Source organism: Osmerus eperlanus, chromosome 20 (genome assembly GCF_963692335.1).
Source record: "Osmerus eperlanus chromosome 20, fOsmEpe2.1, whole genome shotgun sequence".
Taxonomy (NCBI): Eukaryota; Metazoa; Chordata; class Actinopteri; order Osmeriformes; family Osmeridae; genus Osmerus; species Osmerus eperlanus.
Window position 1 is genome coordinate 1649246 of NC_085037.1, and position 22785 is coordinate 1672030.

The following is a 22785-nucleotide window of genomic DNA, read 5'->3' on the forward strand; positions in this document are numbered from 1 at the left end:
GAGTTACCATCAGCATAGAGTTATCATTAGTATAACTAGAGTTACCATCAGCATAGAGTTATCATTAGTATAACTAGAGTTACCATCAGCATAGAGTTATCATTAGTATAGAGTTATCGTTAGTATAACTAGAGTTACCATCAGCATAGAGTTATCATTAGTATAGAGTTATCGTTAGTATAACTAGAGTTACCATCAGCATAGAGTTATCATTAGTATAGAGTTATCGTTAGTATAACTAGAGTTACCATCAGCATAGAGTTATCATTAGTATAGAGTTATCGGTAGTATAACTAGAGTTGTGCAAGTAGAACTGTTCTTCCCTCTTGCTACAATAATGCTTTTGCCTGTTTCTATTCCCCTGTGAGAAATCACCTCATTTTTCATCCTTTGGGTGTGTATGTGTGTGTGTGTATGGGATGGTAATCTATCACTGAGAGGTGTCCAGAGTCTGTCATTCTCAGAGTGAGTGCTCCACATCTAGCTTTGTAATCATCTAGACGGGCGTCTGAGGAACATGAAGGATGTAAAGTCTCTTCGTGTTGGTTTAGAGCCTATAGACGTTTTGTTCCTTTACATTATCACCGTAGGCGGACCAGCACTCTCCTTGGGATGTTGGTTTTGGAATGAATAGATGGTCCTTGCTTCCGAGAGATATTTCTGGAAATCATTCAGAGTTTCGACAATGTAATCTGTCTGTCTGTCAGCATGTCTGCCTCTCTGTCTGCCTGCCTATCCGTCTTCCTGTCAGCCTTTCTGTCTGTCTGTCTGTCTGTCTATCTGTCTGTCAGCCTTTCTGTCTGTCTATCTGTCTGTCTATCTGTCTGTCTGTCTGTCTGTCTGTCTGTCAGCCTTTCTGTCTGTCTATCTGTCTGTCAGCCTTTCTGTCTGTCTGTCTGTCTGTCTGTCTGTCAGCCTTTCTGTCTGTCTGTCTGTCTGTCTGTCTGTCTGTCTGTCTGCCTGTCTGCCTGTTTATATGCTTCCTTGCCTGTCTTCCTGCCTGCTGGCCGGTCCTTGCCTGATGAGCGCTGAGAAAGCCAGCCCGTTCACCAGCCACATGGCTAGACACCACGCTTCCACTACTGAGGGGAAGGTCAGACGAGGTCAGCCGAGGTGAGAGGTGGGACTCACGTGTGCGTCCCATGCGTGTGACAGGGGGTCCCTCGCCATCTGCGTACACCGGCACCACGGTTACCTGGTACTCTGTGTCCGACAGCAACGGCTGGAGCAGCAGACTGCTCTGTCCACTGGGAACCGTCCTCTACAACACACAACTACATTTAGTACACGTACAGTACACACACACATATAGTACACGCACACACATACACATTCAGTACACGCACGCACTCACACACAGTATACACGCACGCACTCACACACAGTATACACACACTTATGCACACACCGTACACAAACGCACTCACACACACATGCGTACAGCGCACACACACACATGCACACCTTCGCAGACACAGATACACACACACATGCACGCACACTCACACAGGAATGCACGCAAACATACACACGCACACGAACATAGACAACGATTAAGGACATTTCAAGTTGACCCTTAAGCACATAATTGCAATTTTAATTGGAATTGTACGATATGTCAGTCAGTCTGTATTAAAAAAAAGACTTTCATAAAATATTGATCTGACCGAATTTGCTGCACAGGTATTAGCAAGGCGAACAGCTTTGATAAAAGTTTTGCCTCTCAATCAAATCCTGCTCATTCCACGTGCCTGAAAATCATTTAAATCATTTTCCGTTTCACCAATCTAAACACAGGACGTATATATCCCAGAGGCTTGAAGTCGGGATTGACACCTATATAGCTACCTAAAATTGGTTGGTGTAAAGTAATAAAGTCATAAAAGATGCCGTGTACCAGTATGGTCTTGAGGGCGGAGCGGGTTAATTGTGTGTGAGGTATCTGGGAGAGAAGATCCACCAGTGGGTTAACTCCAGGCTCTCCTCACTCAGCTATCTAATTGCAGAATTAACTCTGATAGCTGTCGTCTACCTGTCTGCAACCAATCTCGCACTCTCTCTTTCAACACCTCCTTTCTCCTTCTCTCTCTCCTTTTCTTCTCTCTCCCTACCGTCTTCCTGTCTCTTCCTCTTGTCTCCTTCTTTCTACATATCTGTCTCTCGAAACCTCATTCTCTCTCTCCCTCAAACCTGCTCCCTCACTCTCTCTCCCTCCCCCTCTCCTCTTGTTCCAGGTGCATTCCGAGCGTGTGCAGTCTAGCCTCTGTGTGTCGGGGAGAACGGCGGAACAGACCGCGTGCGTCGTCTTGACGACATGCTACAGTATGTACCAGAGCATACGAGCGGAGTGCAGCGCTGAGAATTCCCGCTCCTCGCTCGCAGAGTTGTTCACCCCAAGCCGTTCCGCTCATCATCGCTCAGCGCTCAACGCAGATTGCATCCCGCTCCACTCAAATCGCCCTCCCGCTCGCTCCAAAAAAGGATAAATATCTGCATGTATTTAACTTTTAGTTTAAACCGCAGCCCAAAGGACTAAAGAGCAACCATGACATTTTTTTGCTAACCTTTTGCCTCCCAGCGTGTTTCGTTTTCGAGAGAGGCACTTTTTAGATTCCAAAATGAATCTTCACTCACTGAAACGATGTTACCACATTCTTTTTTCTTGTACCACATTATCGTTGTTAGTTACTTATATATTAATAGTACACCTGTATGGGACACCTCAGTTTCTTTTCTGAAGTACTTGGTGAACCACATTATTAGGGTGACCAGAAGCATGACCCTGAAAAGGAGGACACTTGGGTCCAAGAAGGAGGACAAAGGGTCAAGAAGGAGGACAAAAGGAGGACTTCAATACAAGTGCACTGATTTTCTGTTATTTTCTGTGTCTTTGGTCAGACAAGTTTAGTCAAAAGATAAATAAGAAAATAAGACAGTACCATTCCCCAAACTATTTCAATTGTAAAAGGAATAAAAATATATTATTTGGTCAGCTCAGCAGCGGTTGTTTTATCATCAGCTGTTGTTGTGTTCGGAGCAAAAAATGATGTTAAGGAAGAGTGCCCGGAAGAACTAGCATTATCCTTGTGCCGTTGCCTAGCACAGGCATGCCGCTCTAAAGCCCCTTTCCCTTACTACTCACGTCTATATCAATGCGACAGAGCTTACAGAAGACATGATATTGATCTTTGCTGCTCTTAGTGGCAAAGTGGAGTTCTGAACTCCACGTAGGTTTGATGGAGGTCTTTCTTTTTGGCATCTGAAAGCCTACGCGAGTGGTAAATTGCCCCCCCCCCCCGCCCCCTCTGCAAGACAGATATAGCAGCTACCGCCAGGCCACACCCAGGCCACACCCACACCCAGGCCACACCCACTGATACACACAGGCCACACCACATGCAATCCGCACCACACAGGCCACATCCACACCCAGGCCACACCCCTACAGGGCACAGACACACCCACATCCACACCCAGGCCACACCCCTACAGGGCACACCCACAGACACACCCACATCCACACCCAGGCCACACCCACCTCAAAGAGGATTTAATTCTGTGCGTTCTGTATTTTTTTCTTTTTCGGAATCAAACATTTTCTCATTAACTATTTACAGTTCAATTCTGGCTGCCAAATTGTGTTTGGGGTTCAGTTTTAATAGAACCAAAAGAATGAAACAGGGTATTTAAGGGCTCCCAAGTACAAGAACTGCCCTCAGTCAACATCTTGGATCCTCCTTCTCCCCGTAGTCAAGCTGAAGACAGCTGTCTCCTGGGTGTGGGGCTAAAGACAGCTGTCCCCTGGGTGTGGGGCTGAAGACAGCTGTCTCCTGGGTGTGGGGCTAAAGACAGCTGTCCCCTGGGTGTGGGGCTGAAGACAGCTGTCTCCTGGGTGTGGGGCTAAAGACAGCTGTCCCCTGGGTGTGGGGCTGAAGACAGCTGTCTCCTGGGTGTGGGGCTAAAGACAGCTGTCCCCTGGGTGTGGGGCTGAAGACAGCTGTCCCCTGGGTGTGGGGCTGAAGACAGCTGTCTCCTGGGTGTGGGGCTAAAGACAGCTGTCCCCTGGGTGTGGGGCTGAAGACAGCTGTCCCCTGGGTGTGGGGCTGAAGACAGCTGTCTCCTGGGTGTGGGGCTGAAGACAGCTGTCTCCTGGGTGTGGGGCTGAAGACAGCTGTCTCCTGGGTGTGGGGCTGACAGCTTGTACAGAAATAACATGGTGAACCTCTGGATAAGCCCTCTGTGACATGCTTGCGTGTAAAAAGGGCTATACAAATACATTTGATTTGATGTGGATAAGAGCGTCTGCTAAATGACTAAATGTGAACCTACAGGTGACTGTTCCAAGTCCAGTTCCAATCAAATGTTTTTAAAAGTCATCCTACTTTTAGTTCCACGTTAGGTAACATGAACGATGTAGCTGTGGGTTTGTACCAGCATAGCTGTTACAGCTGTTATACCTGTTTAAGCAATTTTATGACACCTGGTATGGCACTGTATCTGATAGGCTACTTTAAACCTCATGTACATCATGAAACCCTCCATGGTTTAAACCCAGGGTAATGGTGTATGCATCGGTAGCTTGAGGGATGTTATGGCCATTTGATTTCCATTTCTTCCTATTTCAGAAACCACAACTAGCCTCCTAAAACCTTTTCAATATTCTTGACGTGTTCATTTAGCAGCAATTCCATCCAAGGCAACATCTTGAACCTACAACCTCCTGACCTGCAGTCAAAAGCTCTAGTGTGGTTTAGCTGTCCCGAGTACAGTAAAGTGTCAGGGAAGGGGGTGAAGGTTAAAGGTTAGAGGTCAAAGGTCTCACCGTCTCCTCGGCACGGTTGCGGCTGGCCGTGGTGTAGGAGAGGCGGTAGTTCCTCACGTTGGGGTCCTGCATCTCCCAGGAGACCAGCATGCTGAAGGTGGTCTGGTCACTCAGCCGCAGGTCCCGCACCGCAAACCTGGACACTGGGGGGAGGAGGAGGGAGGAGGGGAAGAAGGAGGCGGGGAGGAGAGGTGGAGGAAGCAAGGGGTGAAGGGTAGCGGGGGAAGCGGGGGTGGAAGAGGAGGGAGGTGGCAAGGGAGAGAGGGACTGAAGGGTTAGGGGAGGAGAGGGAGTGGGTGGAGGCCACAATGTAGAGTGAAGGAAACAGGGAACAGTTACCTGCTTTCGCTGTGCTGGTGGTCTTCACAGTGGTGGTGGTGGTTTTTCTCACTACGGGCAAAACAGTGAGTGCATATAAATAAATGAGTGATAACTAAATAACGAATACAATGGTAATGCAAAAGAGCTCTCTCTAGGATTTAAGGAGTTCATACTGAGTGAGCTTGTCCTTATATTTAGAGTGGACTGTCCCTTTAGGGAGCGCTGGCCGTACCTGTGGACTCTATGATGGAGACGGAGTCACTCTCCGCCTCGTCTCTGTACACAGCAGACAGAGACACCTCGTACTCTGTCCACGACCTCAGCCCTGTCAGCACGTAGCTGTTCACATCCCCATCCACCATCACCTGGGAGGGAGGGAGGCAGGGAGGGAGGGAGGGAGGGGGAGAGGGAGATGAGGAGGGAAGGAAGGGGAGAGAGAGCGAGAGGAGAGGGAAGGGAGGGAGATGAGGAGGGAAGGAAGGGGAGAGAGAGCGAGAGGAGAGGGAAGGGAGGGAGATGAGGAGGGAAGGAAGGGGAGAGAGAGCGAGAGGAGAGGAGAGGGAAGGAAGGGAGGGAGGGAGGGAGGGAGGGAGGGAGGGAGAGAGAGATTTCTATCAGTAGTCAACAGGAGGAACGCTGCTGGCCGGTTCATTTCTCCAGAGAGGCAGACAGACACAGGGCTGCAGTGATTGGCAATTATCTCAACTGCGTGCGAACAAACAGAGAGAGACAAGCACATACGCTGATGAAATAAGAGTCTAACTGATCAACACTGGTAGACATGCATCAGACAGACAGACATGCAGGCATGCAGAGAGACAGACAGGCAGGCAGACAGACAGACAAAGAACAGACACTGTCATCCCTCACAAGAGTTGACGGACAAATCTCTATAAAAGCCATACAGCCACTACACAAACACGCGCGCTATATACACACACACACATAAACCTCCACCCTGCCTCCCCACACACACACATGCACACCCCCGTCTGCTCGCCCAGAGCCCCACCCTCACCTCCTTGGTGTCCCCTCCCTCAGCCAGGCTCCAGATGAGCTTGTAGAAGACCACGTCAGAGGCTGCATGCTGCCAGGAGACCCTGAAGCTGTCTGTGGACACCTCACTGCTCCTCAGGTCCACAGGCTCCGGAACAGTCTCTGCAACACACACACAGATAGGCACACACACACACACACACACAGATAGGAACACATGGGTATTAGCATACTCACTGGACTAGAAGCCTACTAGACCAGCAGAGTACTAGCGTATGTTGTAGTTTTCTTATCAAATCTAACTAACTAACTAACTAATTAGCAAATTATATAACAAATCAAGTATCTGACTGACTAGCATATCTCACTGATGACTAACTAAATAGCTGACTGACCTAACTAGTTGACTAGCTGACTGAATGACAGATCTTACTGACTGACTGAATGAATGGCAGATTTTTTTTAACCAACTAACTGACTGAGTATCTGACTGACTGTCTATGACTGACTGAATGACTAACTGTCTAGATGACTTAGTACCTACATAGCTGACTACCTATCTACCTATCTAGCTGACTATTTATCTAGCTGACTATTTATCTAGCTGACTATTTATCTAGCTGACTATTTATCTAGTTGACTACCTATCTAGATGACTATTTATCTAGCTGACTATTTATCTAGCTGACTAACTAACTAGGAGTGTCTTACTGGTGGTGAAGCTTTCGGTCAGGGGCTCGGCCTGGCCCTCATCATACAGAGCAAAGATGGCCACCGTGTACTCTGTCAGGGATGTCAGGTTCCTTAGCAACTGCGTGGTCACACGGCCGACCTCCAGCTAGGGTCACATGGTCACATGACAGGAAAGGGTTAAAGCTCAGCAAGGAAATAGATCACCAGGTAAAAAAAATGTCTCTTCTCTATCTACTTGTGTAGAATCGTTCTCGAAACTGGAGGGAAACTGATTTTTAGGTTTGCATGTTGGTGCCTGAGAGGAAACTTGTTGCTTACTGTATAAGAAAAAGCTGGCACATTCTAGAACCCGTCGTTCCCCTGGAACACTCGGGGATGACAGTTCCCTGAGGAGCTATTGGCCGGGAGCTGTCCCAGTTCTCTTACCTCATTGGTCTGCACGCCGCTGGTCTTGACGTACATGATGCGGTAGCCCTTGGCCTTCTGGGAAGCGGCGACCCAGCTCAGGCGGGCGGAGCTGTGGGTGACCTCGGAGAAACGCAGGTTCCTGGCCGGGATGAGAGGGACTGGGGGAGGAGGAGGGGGGGGGGGGAGAGGAGGATAGCAGGGGTGAAGCAGAGTGTAAATATACAGTACTATATTACAGGAACATTAATTATTCTCCTACACCCTCCCCTCACCCTTCTTCACTCTTGTTGTTAGCTGTCACTCCCTTGGGGGGTGGGGGGGGGGGAGTTGTGGGGGGGCGAGAGGAGTATAAGAGGGGGGTGAGAGGAGGAGGGGGGGTGAGAGGAGGAGGGGGGGTGAGAGGAGTAGAAGAGGGGGGTGAGAGGAGGCGGGGGGGTGAGAGGAGTAGAAGAGGGGGGGTGAGAGGAGGAGGGGTGGTGAGAGGAGTAGAAGAGGGGGGGTGAGAGGAGGAGGGGTGGTGAGAGGAGGAGGGGGGGTGAGAGGAGGAGGGGTGGTGAGAGGAGGAGGGGGGGTGAGAGGAGTAGAAGAGGGGGGGTGAGAGGAGGAGGGGTGGTGAGAGGAGGAGGGGGGGTGAGAGGAGTAGAAGAGGGGGGGTGAGAGGAGGAGGGGTGGTGAGAGGAGGAGGGGTGGTGAGAGGAGTAGAAGAGGGGGGGTGAGAGGAAGAGGGGGGGTGAGAGGAGTAGAAGAGGGGGGGTGAGAGGAGTAGAAGAGGGGGGGTGAGAGGAGGAGGGGTGGTGAGAGGAGTAGAAGAGGGGGGGTGAGAGGAGGAGGGGTGGTGAGAGGAGTAGAAGAGGGGGGGTGAGAGGAGGAGGGGTGGTGAGAGGAGTAGAAGAGGGGGGGTGAGAGGAGGAGGGGTGGTGAGAGGAGTAGAAGAGGGGGGGTGAGAGGAGGAGGGGTGGTGAGAGGAGTAGAAGAGGGGGGGTGAGAGGAGGAGGGGTGGTGAGAGGAGGAGGGGTGGTGAGAGGAGTAGAAGAGGGGGGGTGAGAGGAGTCATGGGGACTCTGGCTTCACCGGAAGAACATTATTTATTTTTTTTGCTCAAGGAGAACTTTGACCTAAAACATCTTTGGCTGGCCGTATTTGATTAATTTCACAACATTATTTCTGGTTTACTTAAAGCCCAAATAGTTTTTTGTTGTTTCCGAACATAAACGCAGCCAGGAGCGTGGTTAACCCGGGTAACAGAGGTCTTATTACAGAGCACATGTGGACAGGAACTGAGCTCAAACTTCAACACCAAACTGAAGCACGTAAAGGAACTCTCTGAAACGCATCCGTGCCGTGCAACTGTGTTGGCAGCAGACCTGACTGTGCCTAGGTGTCGTGGCTTGCCCAGACAGCCTGCCAGGTCACGAGTGTGTGTTTGAGTGTGTGTTTGAGTGTGTGTGTGTGTGTGTGTGTGTGTCAGGGCATGACAGACAGGGCCTGGTGCCATGTTTTCAAGGTGCAGAGATAGTAAATCTGCTGTATCTGATTGCTAATTAAATAATATGATGTGTGGGCGTGGGAGCAGGGATACACTTAACATCCCCGTGTTCATGTGTGTGCATGTGTGTGTTCCGTGTGTGTGCCCATGTGTAGGTGTGTCTGTGTGTGGTGCGTGTTCATGTGTGTGCATGTGTGTTCCGTGTGTGTGCCCATGTGTAGGTGTGTCTGTGTGTGGTGCGTGTGCATGTGTGTGCATATGCGTGTGTGCATGAATGTATACATGCATGTGAGGCAGGGTAGATTATAGGATCAGACCTTTAGGGGTGCTCAGGCCCCAATGAGAATGTGACATGGATAGAGTGCCTTGCAAAAGTGTTAAACCCCCTTGCTAATAAATCACAAATTTTACTGGATAACAATTAATACATTTATTTATTATTAGGCAAAATATTGTATGAATGAGAAAACTAAGAAAGTCCCTTTCTTCATGAACTACCAGCATCAAATGATAATAAACAATCCTCATTTTTAAATTTTTATTATTATAACTTTTAGGGGTGCTGAGATGAAATGTAGGTGTGCTTGAGCACCCCTAAAAAGAGTCTAAAATCTCCACTGACGTGAGGGCATTTGTGTGTACATGTGGGCACACGTGTCTGCGTGCATGTGAGTGTGTCCGTATGTGTGGGATTTGCATGAATGTGTACGTGTGTATGTGTGTGCGAGTGCATGTGTGTGTATTGTGAATGCACGTGTTTGTGTACGTGCATGTGTGAGTGAGTGTGTGTGTGTGAGAGTGTGTGTGTGTGTGAGTGGGACTCACGCGTGGTCTCCTGGCTGGTCATGGGGTCGCTGGCCTCTTCTCCGTACATGGCGTACACTGTCACCGTGTACTCTGTCTCCGGGGTCAGACCCTCCAGCTCCACCTCATTCACCGTGTCTGCCACCTTCACCTGCGCACACACACACACACACGCACACATACACACACAGACACAAAGACACACACACAAACTGTATCAGACTTGCTGTGCCCCACCTATCTCTTTTGCAAACACATACCACAACAGGCACTTGACTGTAGAAGACATGCTCCGTCTTTCTCATTCTTTCATTCTATCTCTCATCTCTTTATCTCTGTTATTTTCTCTCTTTCTCTTTCTCTCTCTCTCTCTCTCTCTCTCTCTCTCTCTCTCTCTCTCTCTCTCTCTCTCTCTCTCTCTCTCTCTCTCTCACAAACAGGCAGTGCTGGGTTCTGTGCCTGGAGGGAGAGTTATTCAGTAATGGGTCCTAACGAGCTGGGTGGAACCCAACTCTGCCCTCCGGTTACCTTCTCCTCTCTTCCTTTCATCCCCCTCTCCCTCCAACCATCTCTTTCACAACTGTATATACCTATATTACAGTGTAAAAATGTATTTACTCCCTCTATCTGACAACCTCTCCCCCTCTCTCTCTCACCTCTCTCCCACCCACCTTCCCTTTTCTCTCCTCACTCTCTCTCTCCTCTCTCTCTCTCTCTCCTCTCTCCTCTCTCGCTCTCTCTCTCTCTCACCTGCCTGCCCTTCTCTCGTTCCCTCTCTTTTTCCTCTTTCGCCCTCACACCAACTCCCCTTATCTCTCACTCGCTTTCACACCTCTACTCTCTCTCACCTCTCTCTCTCTCTGACCGCTTCCCCTCCCCTTCTCTCTCCTCTCCTTTCTCTCTCACGTCTTTAGCCCCCCCCCTCACTTCTCCTCTCCTTTCCTCTCCCCTCTCTCTCACCTCCTTCTCCTCTGCGGGGTCTTCGTCCGTCAGAGGGGCGTAGAGGATCATGTATCCCGACGCGCCGGCGGCCATCTTCCAGCGTGCCCTCATACTGCTGTGTGATATGTCAAACAGCTCCAGGTCGTTCACCATAGGCAGAGCCACTGCAACACACGGGTCAGGGGTCAGGGGTGAAACTAGGGTCAAAGGTGGCTGAGCGGTGAGGGAAGCGGGCTAGTAATCTGAAGGTTGCCAGTTCGATTCCCGGCCGTGCCAATGAAGTTGTGTCCTTGGGCAAGGCACTTCACCCTACTTGCCTCGGGGAGAATGTCCCTGTACTTACTGTAAGTCGCTCTGGATAAGAGCGTCTGCTAAATGACTAAATGTAAATGTAAAGTGGAGTCTGTATATTACATTTTATTCGTTTTTTTCCAAAGAGACATACAAATGTGCATTCAGAAAGTAAAGCAGAACAGTAAACCAACGGACTCCATGTGTTTAATGGAATTGGCAAGTAGTTACTCAATCCTTCACCAATGTAGCTGTTATTTGTAATCTCTTTGGCATGCTGTTAGTCGAAACAGTTTGTCACAAAAACGGAACCAGAGTTGCGGTGCGTTACGGAAAGTAAGAAGCAAATTACTTGACACATCTACATGTACCCCTATTTAACAATCTCAAAGTGGTAGCCCCATTTTTTTTGTTTTCTGTGTGTGTACGTGTGTGTACGGGTGTGCAGTGTGCGCGCGTTTGAGTATTTATGTGTTAGTATTTGTTTGTTTGTGTGTATTTGTCTGTGTGTCCGTGTATATCTGTGAGTGTGTGTGTGTGTGCATGTGTGTGTGTGGTGTGGGTCCCTCCCCTCGTCGGTCTGTGTCTGTGAGTGACAGTAGGGGGACAGTCACAAGGCCCATTAACTTTGAGACAAGGTCAACTGGGTACTTAGTGTTCCCTTGCATCAGAGAGAGGGGAATTCATCAGGCAGGAGAGCTGTCTGGAGCCTGGAGGAAGAGGGCCCCTGCCTGGGCCCCGGAGGGCTGGTCCACACACACACACACACACACACTCACACACACACACACACCACTGAGAGGAGTGAATACAGTGTCAAAACAGTTCACACATACATGCTCCTGGCAAAGTCACACACACACACACACACACACACACACACACTGTAGAGCCAATTAGAATCACCACAGGTGGCAGGCGGTATCCAGGGGTGGTGCAGCAGAAAATAAAAGGAGGTGATCAGGGTTAGTGTTTCTGTCAGTCCAACATTAAGATGTTTCAGTGAGCGTCACAGCTAGCTTATCTCTGTCAATAACCCTTAACCCACCAAGCCCAACACGGGTTTATAGACAAGCAAGATTCACCTCAAGTCTTACACTCTCACTACAGACTGACTGAGATGTGTTTCAATGCAGTCCACATGTACAAGTGAGTTTGGCAGAATCGTTTTTTATCATATGTTTGCGGACATATTTTCTGACTAGGGCTACACTCTTCAGTGCATATGGATGCATGAGACCAATCAGAGAACAGATGTTTCAAAACCTCCTCCACAGCATCCTATCAGTACGTGGCACACCAATTAAGAGCACGCCCAGCCTTTTGCAGACAGATACGTAAAAACATGCTGTAAAAACAACCGTGCTTCACCATGTACGCGTGGTATAGCTAACCAACAACGACAAACACATCGCACGTCAGAATCGACAACAACAACTGGCGCTGATGACGTCCGGACAGCCGCTGGTTTGCGAGCCTGGCGGTGGTGTTGGACTCACGTGTGGTGGCGCTGCCTCTGAGGGCCTCGCTGGCGGAGCTGGCGTAGATGGCGAACACGGCCACCTGGTACTCGGTGATGGAGTTGAGGTAGGAGAGCGTGACCGTGGTCTCCGTCCCCGGCACCACCTTCTCCTCGGGCTGGCCCCCGCTGGCGGGGTAGTACACCACGCGGTACTTCTCCACCACGCCCGCCGCCGCCGTCCACCTCACGCGGAAGCTCCGCGCCGTGATCTCGGAGGTCACCAGGTCGCGGGGGGCGGAGATGGGCGTCACGGGGCCGGTGTCGCCTAGGGGATGGGGGCGGGGGACAGGGAGGAAAGAGGGGGAGGTGAGAAAAAGGGATAGAAGAGGGAGAGAAGAGGGAGGGAAAGGCGAAGATTAGGAAGATGCTAACTAAATATGATGCTAATGCAAACAGAGTTTACAGTCGAGTTCTAAACTTGTGCACGCCACTATTTCTGTGAAGGGTTTGGAAAGTTCACAGTAAAGTTGTAAATTGCTTATTCTAGTCTATCCTAACTGGCCTTGGCCGGGTTTCCCAGATTCGTTAAGAAGCTCTTAACGCTAAGAGCTTCTTAAGAGCGTTCTAAGAACGCTCTAGAACGCTCTTAGAACGCTCCTAAGAAGCTCTTAGCGTTAAGAGCTTCTTAACGAATCTGGGAAACCCGGCCCTTGTCAGGCTGCTCCAGACAAACCTGCAGTAAAGTTTACAGCAAGCTGAAAGTAAAGGTGACAGCCAAGTTTAAAGTCAAGTTTAGAGCCATGTTTAAAGTTTACAGCCAAGTTGAAATCAACAATTACAATCGAGTTCAAAGTTTACAGCCAAGTTTAATGTAAAGTTTACAGCCAAGTTTAACGTTAAGTTTCCAACCAAGTTGAAAGAAAAGTTTACAACCATATATGTTTACAGCTTACAGTTTACAGCCAAAATCTACCTTTGATGACTTTGTCGAGCTGCTCCACGCGCTCACACACAGTCTTGGTGAGGCCCTCCACGATGGAGTTCATGACGGCGAAGTCAGCCACGTTGTAGACGTGCGTCTCCTGAGGAGGAGAGGCGATGGCCTTCAGCTCGTTCTCATCTGCATTCTTCACACCTTCACGGAGAGGAGGAGGAGAGGAGAGGAGGAGGAGAGGAGGGAATGAGAGGAGAAGGAGAGGAGGAGAGGAGGGAAGGAAAATAGGAGGAGAGGAGGAGGAGAGGAGGAGGAGAGGAAGAGTGTTGACACAAGTAATGAAATGTAACTTTTGCAGTCGTTAGGTAAATCATTCAGAGGACAGCTATGCCTCTCTCTCTGAGACACGTTGAGAAGGCCTCAAAGGATCTATGGGCTTCAGCCTCCTACCGATGGCGAACAGTTCAATCCCAGCATCCCTCAGGCTCTGGGCCGGGGGCCCAACGTCATCCTGAGACTTGCCGTCGGTGATCAGGATCCCAATCTTGGGAACATTGGACCTGGACCCGGACTCAGCCTTGAAGCTGTTCTCCAGGATGTAGGTCAGAGCCAGGCCTGCAGGAGTCAATCACACCAACCAATCACTAGCATGAATCACATTCATGAGTCACATGAATCAATCCCATGAATGGATTTACACAACTCATTTGCATGAATCGATGACATGAAACAATTGTGTGAGTCAATTAGAAGAATCAACCACATGAATCAATCACACTCATGAAAGACATGAATCCATTACATTAATCAATTACATAAAAGCATTGTTGTTACGAAATAAAAAAAAGTATTTTATAAAGTAACATCCGTAATGAATTTAATACTCCTAAGAGAATAGAGGTCAGGAGTACTTCCATTCACAAACAGAAAGTATCAAACATAAAGCAGAAAGGGTGTCTATTTTGTTATTATTACACGTTGTGAAGCAAGAGAGTCAAATCAACTACGATTTCACCCCAATGCCGGCCGCTGTGATGTGTGTGTGCGTGTGTGTGCATGCCACGGCATGATGTGTGGGTGTGCACCCCCTGCATGCATGTGACCTCTGTGTGTGCGTGTGTGTGTGTGACGTGTGTGTACGCATCAGTGTATCAAGGTACCTGTGAGGGTGTTCCCTCCCTTGTAAGGCAGGTTCTTCACGGCGTCGATGACGGCATCTTTAGTGGTGAAGGCGTTCAGGTGCCACTCTATCCTGGGGTCTCCACTGTACTGGGCCAGCCCTTCCGACACCACAACACAAACAGGAGGAACACTCCAGTATGAGAACACAAACAGGAGGAACACTCCAGTATGAGAACACAAACAGGAGGAACACTCCAGTATGAGAACACAAACAGGAGGAACACTCCAGTATGAGAACACAAACAGGAGGAAGACTCCAGTATGAGAACACAAACAGGAGGAAGACTCCAGTATGAGAACACAAACAGGAGGAACACTCCAGTATGGGAACACAAACAGGAGGAACACTCCAGTATGAGAACACAAACAGGAGGAACACTCCAGTATGGGAACACAAACAGGAGGAACACTCCAGTATGAGAACACAAACAGGAGGAACACTCCAGTATGAGAACACAAACAGGAGGAACACTCCAGTATGAGAACCACAAGAACAGAACACCATCACAGTGTGAGAACAAGAACAGAAATAGAATGATCTGATTTGGATTCTGTCACGACCAGTTCCAAATCAAAGTTCATACAATGAGATAGAGGCAGACACGTTTATTTAGGACCGCATTGACTTCACTCTCAACATAAACACACCCTCTATTATCTACTAACTTAATGTTCATGGAACCACACTGGACACTCTATGTGTGGTCTCAAGTGACAGTGGCTCAGGGTAGACGGTGACAGTATTCTGTTGAATGTTGTACTTGCTATTTAATGCCTAATGTATAAAGACTATTACTTGGCAGAATGTTCTGTATTCTCTTCGTTGTGATTGGTTACTTTATATCAGAAAAAGGGTTCACCAAAGTTGAACTATTTTAAACGTCTGCGCTCTGCACAAACAACTTGATAAGGAGATTACCTTTTCGGCAGATGGGCCGCTTCCAACTGATTGACCAATTGAAAGAAGGCGGAGGCCTGCACCTGTGACCACAGCCTATGGCATGTGTCTGTACTGCTGAGTCAGCGATGCGGGTCTTGTCACGTTAGCTAAAGTTAGTGGTCAGTATGAAGCATGTGTTTGGTGTGTGCTTGGTGTGTGTGTGTGTCCAGCGCTGACCCACCGATGCGGGTCTTGTCGAACTCCACGCTGAAGGCGCTGACCAGCTGCTCCAGGAAGCTGCGGACCAGACGGAAGTTGATGCGTCCGATGCTCCAGGAGCCGTCCACCAGGATGACGATGTCAGCGATGGCCGGCGTCTTACACATGAACAGGTCCACCGCTGAGGACACACGCACACATGACACGCACACACGCACGCAACAGACACACACAGGCAACGACAGACAGACACACCCATACATACATACATACACATATAGAACAACACAGACATACACAATGACAGACACACGTACACACACACGCAAACACAGACACACACAAAAATATCACATTTCCATACAGATTATTAAAAATGAAGAATCCCCTTACTGGGAGAAGACAATAAAACCACTGAATGAAGCACAGAAGTCCATATGACATCAGAAAGTAGAGCAGGAAAACACTCATCAATGAAAACAACCTTAACACCAGATCACTATAACATCTACACCTCCCAGTTTGATGTGCAGCTCAAGTCCAACACACATGGTGTTTCAGGTCTTAACATTATTTGTTATTTTTTTTACTTCACAACTACACAATTCCCAAAGTGATTCGTCTCCTTGATCGAGCTATTACTGTAAGGAAAGACACCGTTCAATAATGAGGTAGCTGTTTATTCACATCACAAGGTCGAGCTCTCAGCTTTGACGCTCTGGGGGAGAAATGACGACGGAACGATTACAAGAGCTGGTTCAAAGAGCGTCACAGGACGCAGTCATCCTCCCAGCGCGCGGCTCTGGGGCGGGACTCGTTGGAGCCGCTGGGATACCGGGTGACTGTTTCCTGTTCCCCTGGTTGAGAGAGAACACAGTCAACTCACCACCCCTCTCTGGGGCCCGTCGCCCCTAACCCTGGGGAGTAAGAGACACACACCGTTAGAGTTCAACCGCTCTGCTGAGACGCTGATCTACTCCACATTGGAATCAAAAACATAAAAGATGGATGAGAACACACACTGAAAGTCGGATGTTTGTAATGGTGGATTTGTATTCATTCAGCCGGTGCAAAAAGATCCAAATAAATCCAATGCTACAGATAATGGCCGGGTTTCCCAGATTCGTTAAGAAGCTCTTAACGCTAACAGCTTCTTAGGAGCGTTCTAAGAACGCTCTTAGAACGCTCCTAAGAAGCTCTTGGCGTTAAGAGCTTCTTAACGAATCTGGGAAACCCGGCCAATCAGGGATCAGAAGTGCACAGTTCTGATATGTCAGTGGTTAGAACCGAGGATCCCTCGCTGTATGTGGCCAGACCTAGATACAGTAACAAGAGCTGTACTGTAGACCTCAGGGGTTCTACCTGACTCCTGCGTGTCAGGCTAGAACACGTTACTGAATCCAAGGTGAACGAGGAATGGCATTTCTCCTCACATTCATTTCATTTGTCATGGACAGAAACATACTAGTCTATTACTTCCTACAAGTCTGTGCAGTGTTGGAATTCCAGCTGCCAGACTGGCCCAGAAAAAGCCTTCAACCAACCGCCCATGTACCTGGCTACAAACACACACATCCAAAGGCTGCACAGTTCCTGAGGGCTGCTTGGTTCGCCCTCCGAGCTGGCGCTTGCTGTATCGGTCCTGTGGTGTAAATGTACCGAGTGGGATAAATCAAGTGCCGCACAAGTGTTTGACGTCCACCTGCTCTACTCTGGGCTGCAGCACCCTCAAGGTGTACACTGCAATGTGCCAATACAAATGATGATCCTGAAGGCTAAGCCAATAACTAATGGCAGGCTTGGCAATGGGAGTCTGGGCCTGATTGTGTGTTTATTAAGTTGGCATTGGAAAGCCAGGGAACCCAATTATCCTTGCTTGCCTGGCCAGTACTCAACAAGAACTGTTAAAACCATTAGTTCCTCTAGGTCCAAACTCAGGAACGATCTCTGTTGTGGAGGACTTTGAGTGAGAGAAACCCAGTTTCTACATATTGGCTGTCAGCTGTCAGCCATCTCACACAGCACATGCATGTAGTGAGGAACATGCTGAGGAACATGCTGAGGAACATGCTGAGGACCAGCTGTCACGCCAGCCTCCCAACCAGCCAGCCACCACAGCGCACATTTAATATCAACAAACTTACTTGTTATTATAATAAATAACTGCCTGCTGCAATTCCCCCTTGGGGACCAATTAAGTACCTCTACCGACAGTACCGACCATAGTACAGTCAGATCAGGTCTACTAGATAACAACCTCTCAGACACAATAGACACAATACAACTGAGGAAATGGTGATAATATCAACATTATTGTAATGACTGGAACCACAAGCCGAGGGCCACCACACACAGCCAGTCAGACATTCCAGCTGCAGCCAGTCAGAATGTCAAGTACGATCCCTATCCTCCAGGCGTCTGTCTCTGTCTTGTGTTGCTGTGTCACTGTGTGGAACATGATGGCTCACTGTGTGGACAGAGGAGATAGGAAGAATGCAACAGGAGCGTGTGTGTGTGCGTGCATGTGTCTTTGTGTGTGTGTGTGTGTGTGTGTGTGTGTGTGTGTGTGTGTGTGTGTGTAAATCAACAATTATTACAGTGAAGGAAGGGTGATGGGGCGATGTGACAGGACCATTCTATACAATGGCTTAGAGAACGCACACACACACACACACAGTACTATTATAGTACTAGTATTCTCCTCACCCTACCAGTGGTGTGAGGTTGCGGAAATAACAGTGAAATCCATCTAGCTGAGGAGCTGGTCAGACATCTGATTGTGGCATGTCGCTATGGGTACCTGTGGCATCCATCCTTCCCTCATCAAACAGGTGCAGGGCAGAGATAACGAGGCCGTGGGCTGCTCGTTAGCTGCACCCAACGGCATATTTCACAACAGGCAGTACGGACTAGCTAAAGAGAACGTGCTCATGGGAACATGTGCAGAAGAACCCTCTGACTTAAACGAGTTCAAGGTCCAGAACGGTCAAGTTTGTTTGGTTCCGAATTGAGCAAAAATAACCTTTCAGGATTCCAAACAGCCTGTTACAGTTATAACAATGGTTATTTTCCAGAAGCTTTTCAGAGTGTCTACAACACCTCTTCTTTTTGGAGTGTTCCTCCCCATCCTTTACAGAAATGGCTGGGCCATTTGTCTTTCTGACGTAAAGATCTTCTGGATAGACACACACACACACATACCGGAGCACCCTTGTTCACTGTGTGTATAATGCTGTAGCTATAATATACAGTATGGAAAGACTTTTGCGCTGTCAGTGAACAGGAATCCGCCTGTATGTGTGTGTGTGTGTGTGTGTGTGTGTGTGCGTGTGTGTGTGTGCGTGCGTCAGGATCCTGTCTTTATCTGTCAGTACCATCCGGTGGAGAACAAACACGCGGCAGACAATGTGACAGCGTACAGTTGTTAAATGAAAAACCTGTGGGAAATTACTATCGTCTACAGGCTTTATGTTAATATTCACATGCACTTAAGTTGCCGAGAAAGAAAACAATTATGACACCAAGAGACTGGTGATGTGACAAGAACCCTGTATAAACTGACACCGTCAAGAAGGGGAACACGCATGCCCACTTACACCTTTGCACAAACTTACACTTTCATGACATAACTCGCCCCCCCGCCCCCACACACACATACAAATTCATTGCACATCCCTCTCCCCCACACTCGCACAGAGACACACACACCACAAAGGCCGTTTTCTTCTGAAGACCATGGCAGGCTGTTGGAGGAGACTAGATGGCTAACCACGGGAACCAGACTTTGAATTCCACAATCTGAGCTTGGTCGTGTTTTGCCTCCATGTTTGTGCAAAGTAAAGCCAGAGGCTCCAGCCAAGCTCCCCTGTACTCACTTCTCTCACTTTCAATTTCCCTGAATCAACATTCCCTCTTGCCCTGACTGCTGTGGCTTGATCTGGTGCTCGTTCATCGTGATTTACAGCACTGTGCTGGGAGCGAGTCAGCATTGAGTGGGCGGTTTATTCATTCTGACTTGACTCTGACTTGACTCTCAAATTGTGGATGAGACTGAAGACTAGACTGTGTGCAGAGCTAGAACACCACGTGAACAGGGGCTCAACTGCTAGAAGACCTGGAAGCATCTGGTGTTACGACACCTCCCACATGAGTTTAATTACGTCATTAATAACATGTGCTCCTGTGGGGGTACGAATGTACTTTCATACTTACATAAAAGTTACTGTGTGTCTATAGGTTTGTGTTTATTACTCTTCTTAATGTAATAATAAACGTTAAAACAAGGAAATACAGGAGGACAGGGAAAACCGAGAAAGCTCTTGCAAACAGCGCCAGACTCTGGAAGTGACAAGTGTCCAAGGTTACAGAGATAGCAAAACTATTGTACCTCAGGTCGTCTACCTGGTTTCTGTCACACAGGACACAGGCAACCCCTCCACTTCCCTCCTCTTCCAGACCATTTCTCCCTTGTGGTTTTCCTTCCGTGCTTACTTTTTCTACCAAAAATACTGTACGCTTCAGATCACTCAAACACAACTGGACCATGTTCAATGGGCATTATCTTTATACACTAGTTCATGTCCATGGGTTGTTTGTGCTCCTTCTCAAACTACCCCTCAAACAAGGAAGAATTAGCACAAGCCTAACTTGCGGCACCGACATTGTTTTGAATAATAACACACCCTGTACATCACAGTCCTGTCCCACCATGAATCCCCTCTGCTGTTAACGACCATTCACTTGGCAGCACTGTCTCTCCCCTTACCTTTTACGTAATACCGAGCCTGCAGGCTCCTGAAGTACACTCATGTTCTCAGTCTGTTGGGTTGAAAATATCACCTGGGTTTCCCCTGCAGGGCTGTAGGCCTCCGAACAGAGACCACACACACATTCACACATACACACTCACACGCGCAAGCACACAAACACACACTGTAGAGCTTCCATGATGAGACTGAGTGAGGAGCAGGCTGTGATTTCATTATCCGGCTCCTCACCGGATACGGTCCAATTACCTCAGTGTGAACAAATGACAGTGTAATCAACGCTAAATAAGTGGGCTGTGTCTCTGCAGTAATGCTAGTGCTTCACGCCCAGTTCTTCTTTCCCCCCTGGCTAACACCTGCCATTTAAGAGACACTGAAGGAACATAGCATCCTCCTTGACCCACTAGAAGGTGCTGAGCCAATGATGCTAAGCTAATGCCTGAAGCATCTCATGTTCAACGACCACAACAGCTCACAGTTCACCTCGCCACAACAGCTGTTGGTGTTGTTTCACTGAGGAAACATGGCATTCTTTTTGACCCCGATGGAGTGAAAGGCTAAGCTAATGATACTGCAATAGCTTTGGGTGTGAACAGCTAGTCGGGGTGAAATGCTAAGATAATTCTGCTATGCTAACCTTGGGTGTAACATTCCATAACAGCTGCGGGTGGTTTATCCAACCAAAACTTGGTTGAGTATTACCAGGTTGGTTGAGTATTACCAGGTTGGTTGAGTATTACCATTATTAAAACCATTATTAAACCTTCTTCAACCTCTTTGTTGAAGAAGCAAATTTCTATTCTTTATGAAGCAATCGTTGGCATATTCAGTTTGACACCATCCCTGGTTAAATGTGTAAATCAAACAAACCTGCAAGGCACTTCAATTACCGCCCCCCCCCCCCTTTCCTATTCCATCACAGCATACAGTAAACGCTGACATAGCGATGCATGAGTCACCTTCCTATAATCACCGGTGTGTCACCTCTGACAGCAGTGTCGGAAGCACAGGGCGAGTGTGCCCAGGTGAGGGTGTAAATACCAGGCTGCGAATGGATCTCTTCACTGGGAGCCAGCTTAGAGAAGGTGGGGCACACCTGGGTATACCTTGGTACACCTGGGCAGGCTGGCAGACAGGTAGGCAAACAGGAAGGCATGCAGACAGACAGAGAGAGAGAGAGAGAGAGAGAGAGAGAGAGAGAGAGAGAGAGAGAGAGAGAGAGAGAGAGAGAGACAGAGAGACAGAGAGGCAGGCAGGCAGGCAGGCAGGCAGGCAGGCAGGCAGACAGGGTTACTTTGAAGAGGAGTGAAACAGTCGCATGTGATGACATAGCTATGGTATTCTGCAAGTGTGGGCACGGAACTGTGTCGATTGTTTGTATAAAATGAGAGATGGTGAGAGTGAAGTAAGTCAGAGCCGAAATGGCGGAGAAAGGGAACGCAGAGGTGTGACAAAAAGGAAAGAGAGGGAAGGAGAATAGGGTTGAGCACAAAACAAGAAACCTCAAGAGAAATAGAAAGAACTAAGAGCAGGGTGGAGTGAAAGAGAATGAGAGAGTAAAAAACAGCATAATTTTCATCTCCCCCAGACCCCCCCCCCCCCCCCGCCCCCTTCCACCCAAAGGCAGCTCCAGAATTTTTGGAGAGACTGCAGGTGATCCATTCATCTCAAAGTCTCAAACCACCACGGGGTTTTTTGACACCATGCATCACACAGACTCTTTACAGCCATGCTTCAAGCCGGCCCCCCTTCAACAGGACCAAGGACTTTTTTTAACACCTCAGCCAAATGATAGCTCTGTTCGCCAGGAGTCTGCAGGACCAGGACAACGTAGGACGCGCCGCAGGACTCCCATAAACATTGTTACTATCTTTGACAGTCCTACACACTCCAACTCAACCCACTAATGGCCTGTTTTCTTGCTCCCAAACTTTTTTTCCCATCCCCCAGTTTAAAAAAAAACTAACGAGTCTAGAAATAGCTGCCCATGATGCAGAAGTTTCTCGCATCAGAAACATGTCAGTCTTCTTCTGTTTCAGATCTGGTCTCTAGGGAGGCAAGTACAGATCCTCAGGACTCGTCTGAAAATTCAACATGAAAGATGTTTGAACTCCACTGCTGTTGCTACATAAAAAAAGGCTGTTATAAAGGATTGAATTCTGTACACCCATGGGTGATTCATGTGGAACTCATACACCTGTCAGTTGTGATTAGGTCTGGGTTGTACAGGTGAGGGGGTGTTCCATAGCTAACTGCTCGGGGACATCAAACCCTGGGTCACCGGTACACCCTACCACTAGACCAAAAGGTCGGCAACTTAAAAAAAACAACTAAAATAAGGTTAGTGGGGAACTATAATTGTTGAAAAGCTTGCTATGAACATCGCTTTTTACTGCCATCCGTTGATTCAAAATAATAATCATGACAAAATATATTGTGGTTCGCCTTTTCCTGTATGCTTTTTTCAGTTCACAGATGTATAATTTTGTTTTGAAGAGCAAACAAGTACAGCAGCCACTGCTTTTCTCTTTCATCTCCACGTATGTATTTTTCCCGGGAAGAGGTGTGTCTGTTTGAGA

General features: G+C 48.3%; 1 protein-coding gene across 4 annotated transcripts in view; it reads right to left on the bottom strand.

The window, feature by feature from the left end:
• Positions 1 to 22785, bottom strand: part of LOC134040772 (collagen alpha-1(XIV) chain-like) — a 63590-nt gene that overhangs the window by 30970 nt on the left and 9835 nt on the right. For all 4 annotated transcript variants that reach the window (XM_062486854.1, XM_062486852.1, XM_062486850.1 and 1 more), the window contains 14 exons: positions 15463 to 15621; positions 14320 to 14439; positions 13610 to 13774; positions 13199 to 13360; positions 12263 to 12550; positions 10491 to 10636; positions 9552 to 9681; positions 7259 to 7398; positions 6851 to 6977; positions 6162 to 6301; positions 5376 to 5508; positions 5162 to 5212; positions 4823 to 4965; positions 1132 to 1261 (listed from right to left, as the gene is read on the bottom strand). In XM_062486854.1, the coding sequence (XP_062342838.1) occupies positions 1132 to 1261; positions 4823 to 4965; positions 5162 to 5212; positions 5376 to 5508; positions 6162 to 6301; positions 6851 to 6977; positions 7259 to 7398; positions 9552 to 9681; positions 10491 to 10636; positions 12263 to 12550; positions 13199 to 13360; positions 13610 to 13774; positions 14320 to 14439; positions 15463 to 15621 (2034 nt within the window). The remainder of the gene's footprint in view (positions 1 to 1131; positions 1262 to 4822; positions 4966 to 5161; positions 5213 to 5375; positions 5509 to 6161; positions 6302 to 6850; positions 6978 to 7258; positions 7399 to 9551; positions 9682 to 10490; positions 10637 to 12262; positions 12551 to 13198; positions 13361 to 13609; positions 13775 to 14319; positions 14440 to 15462; positions 15622 to 22785) is intronic.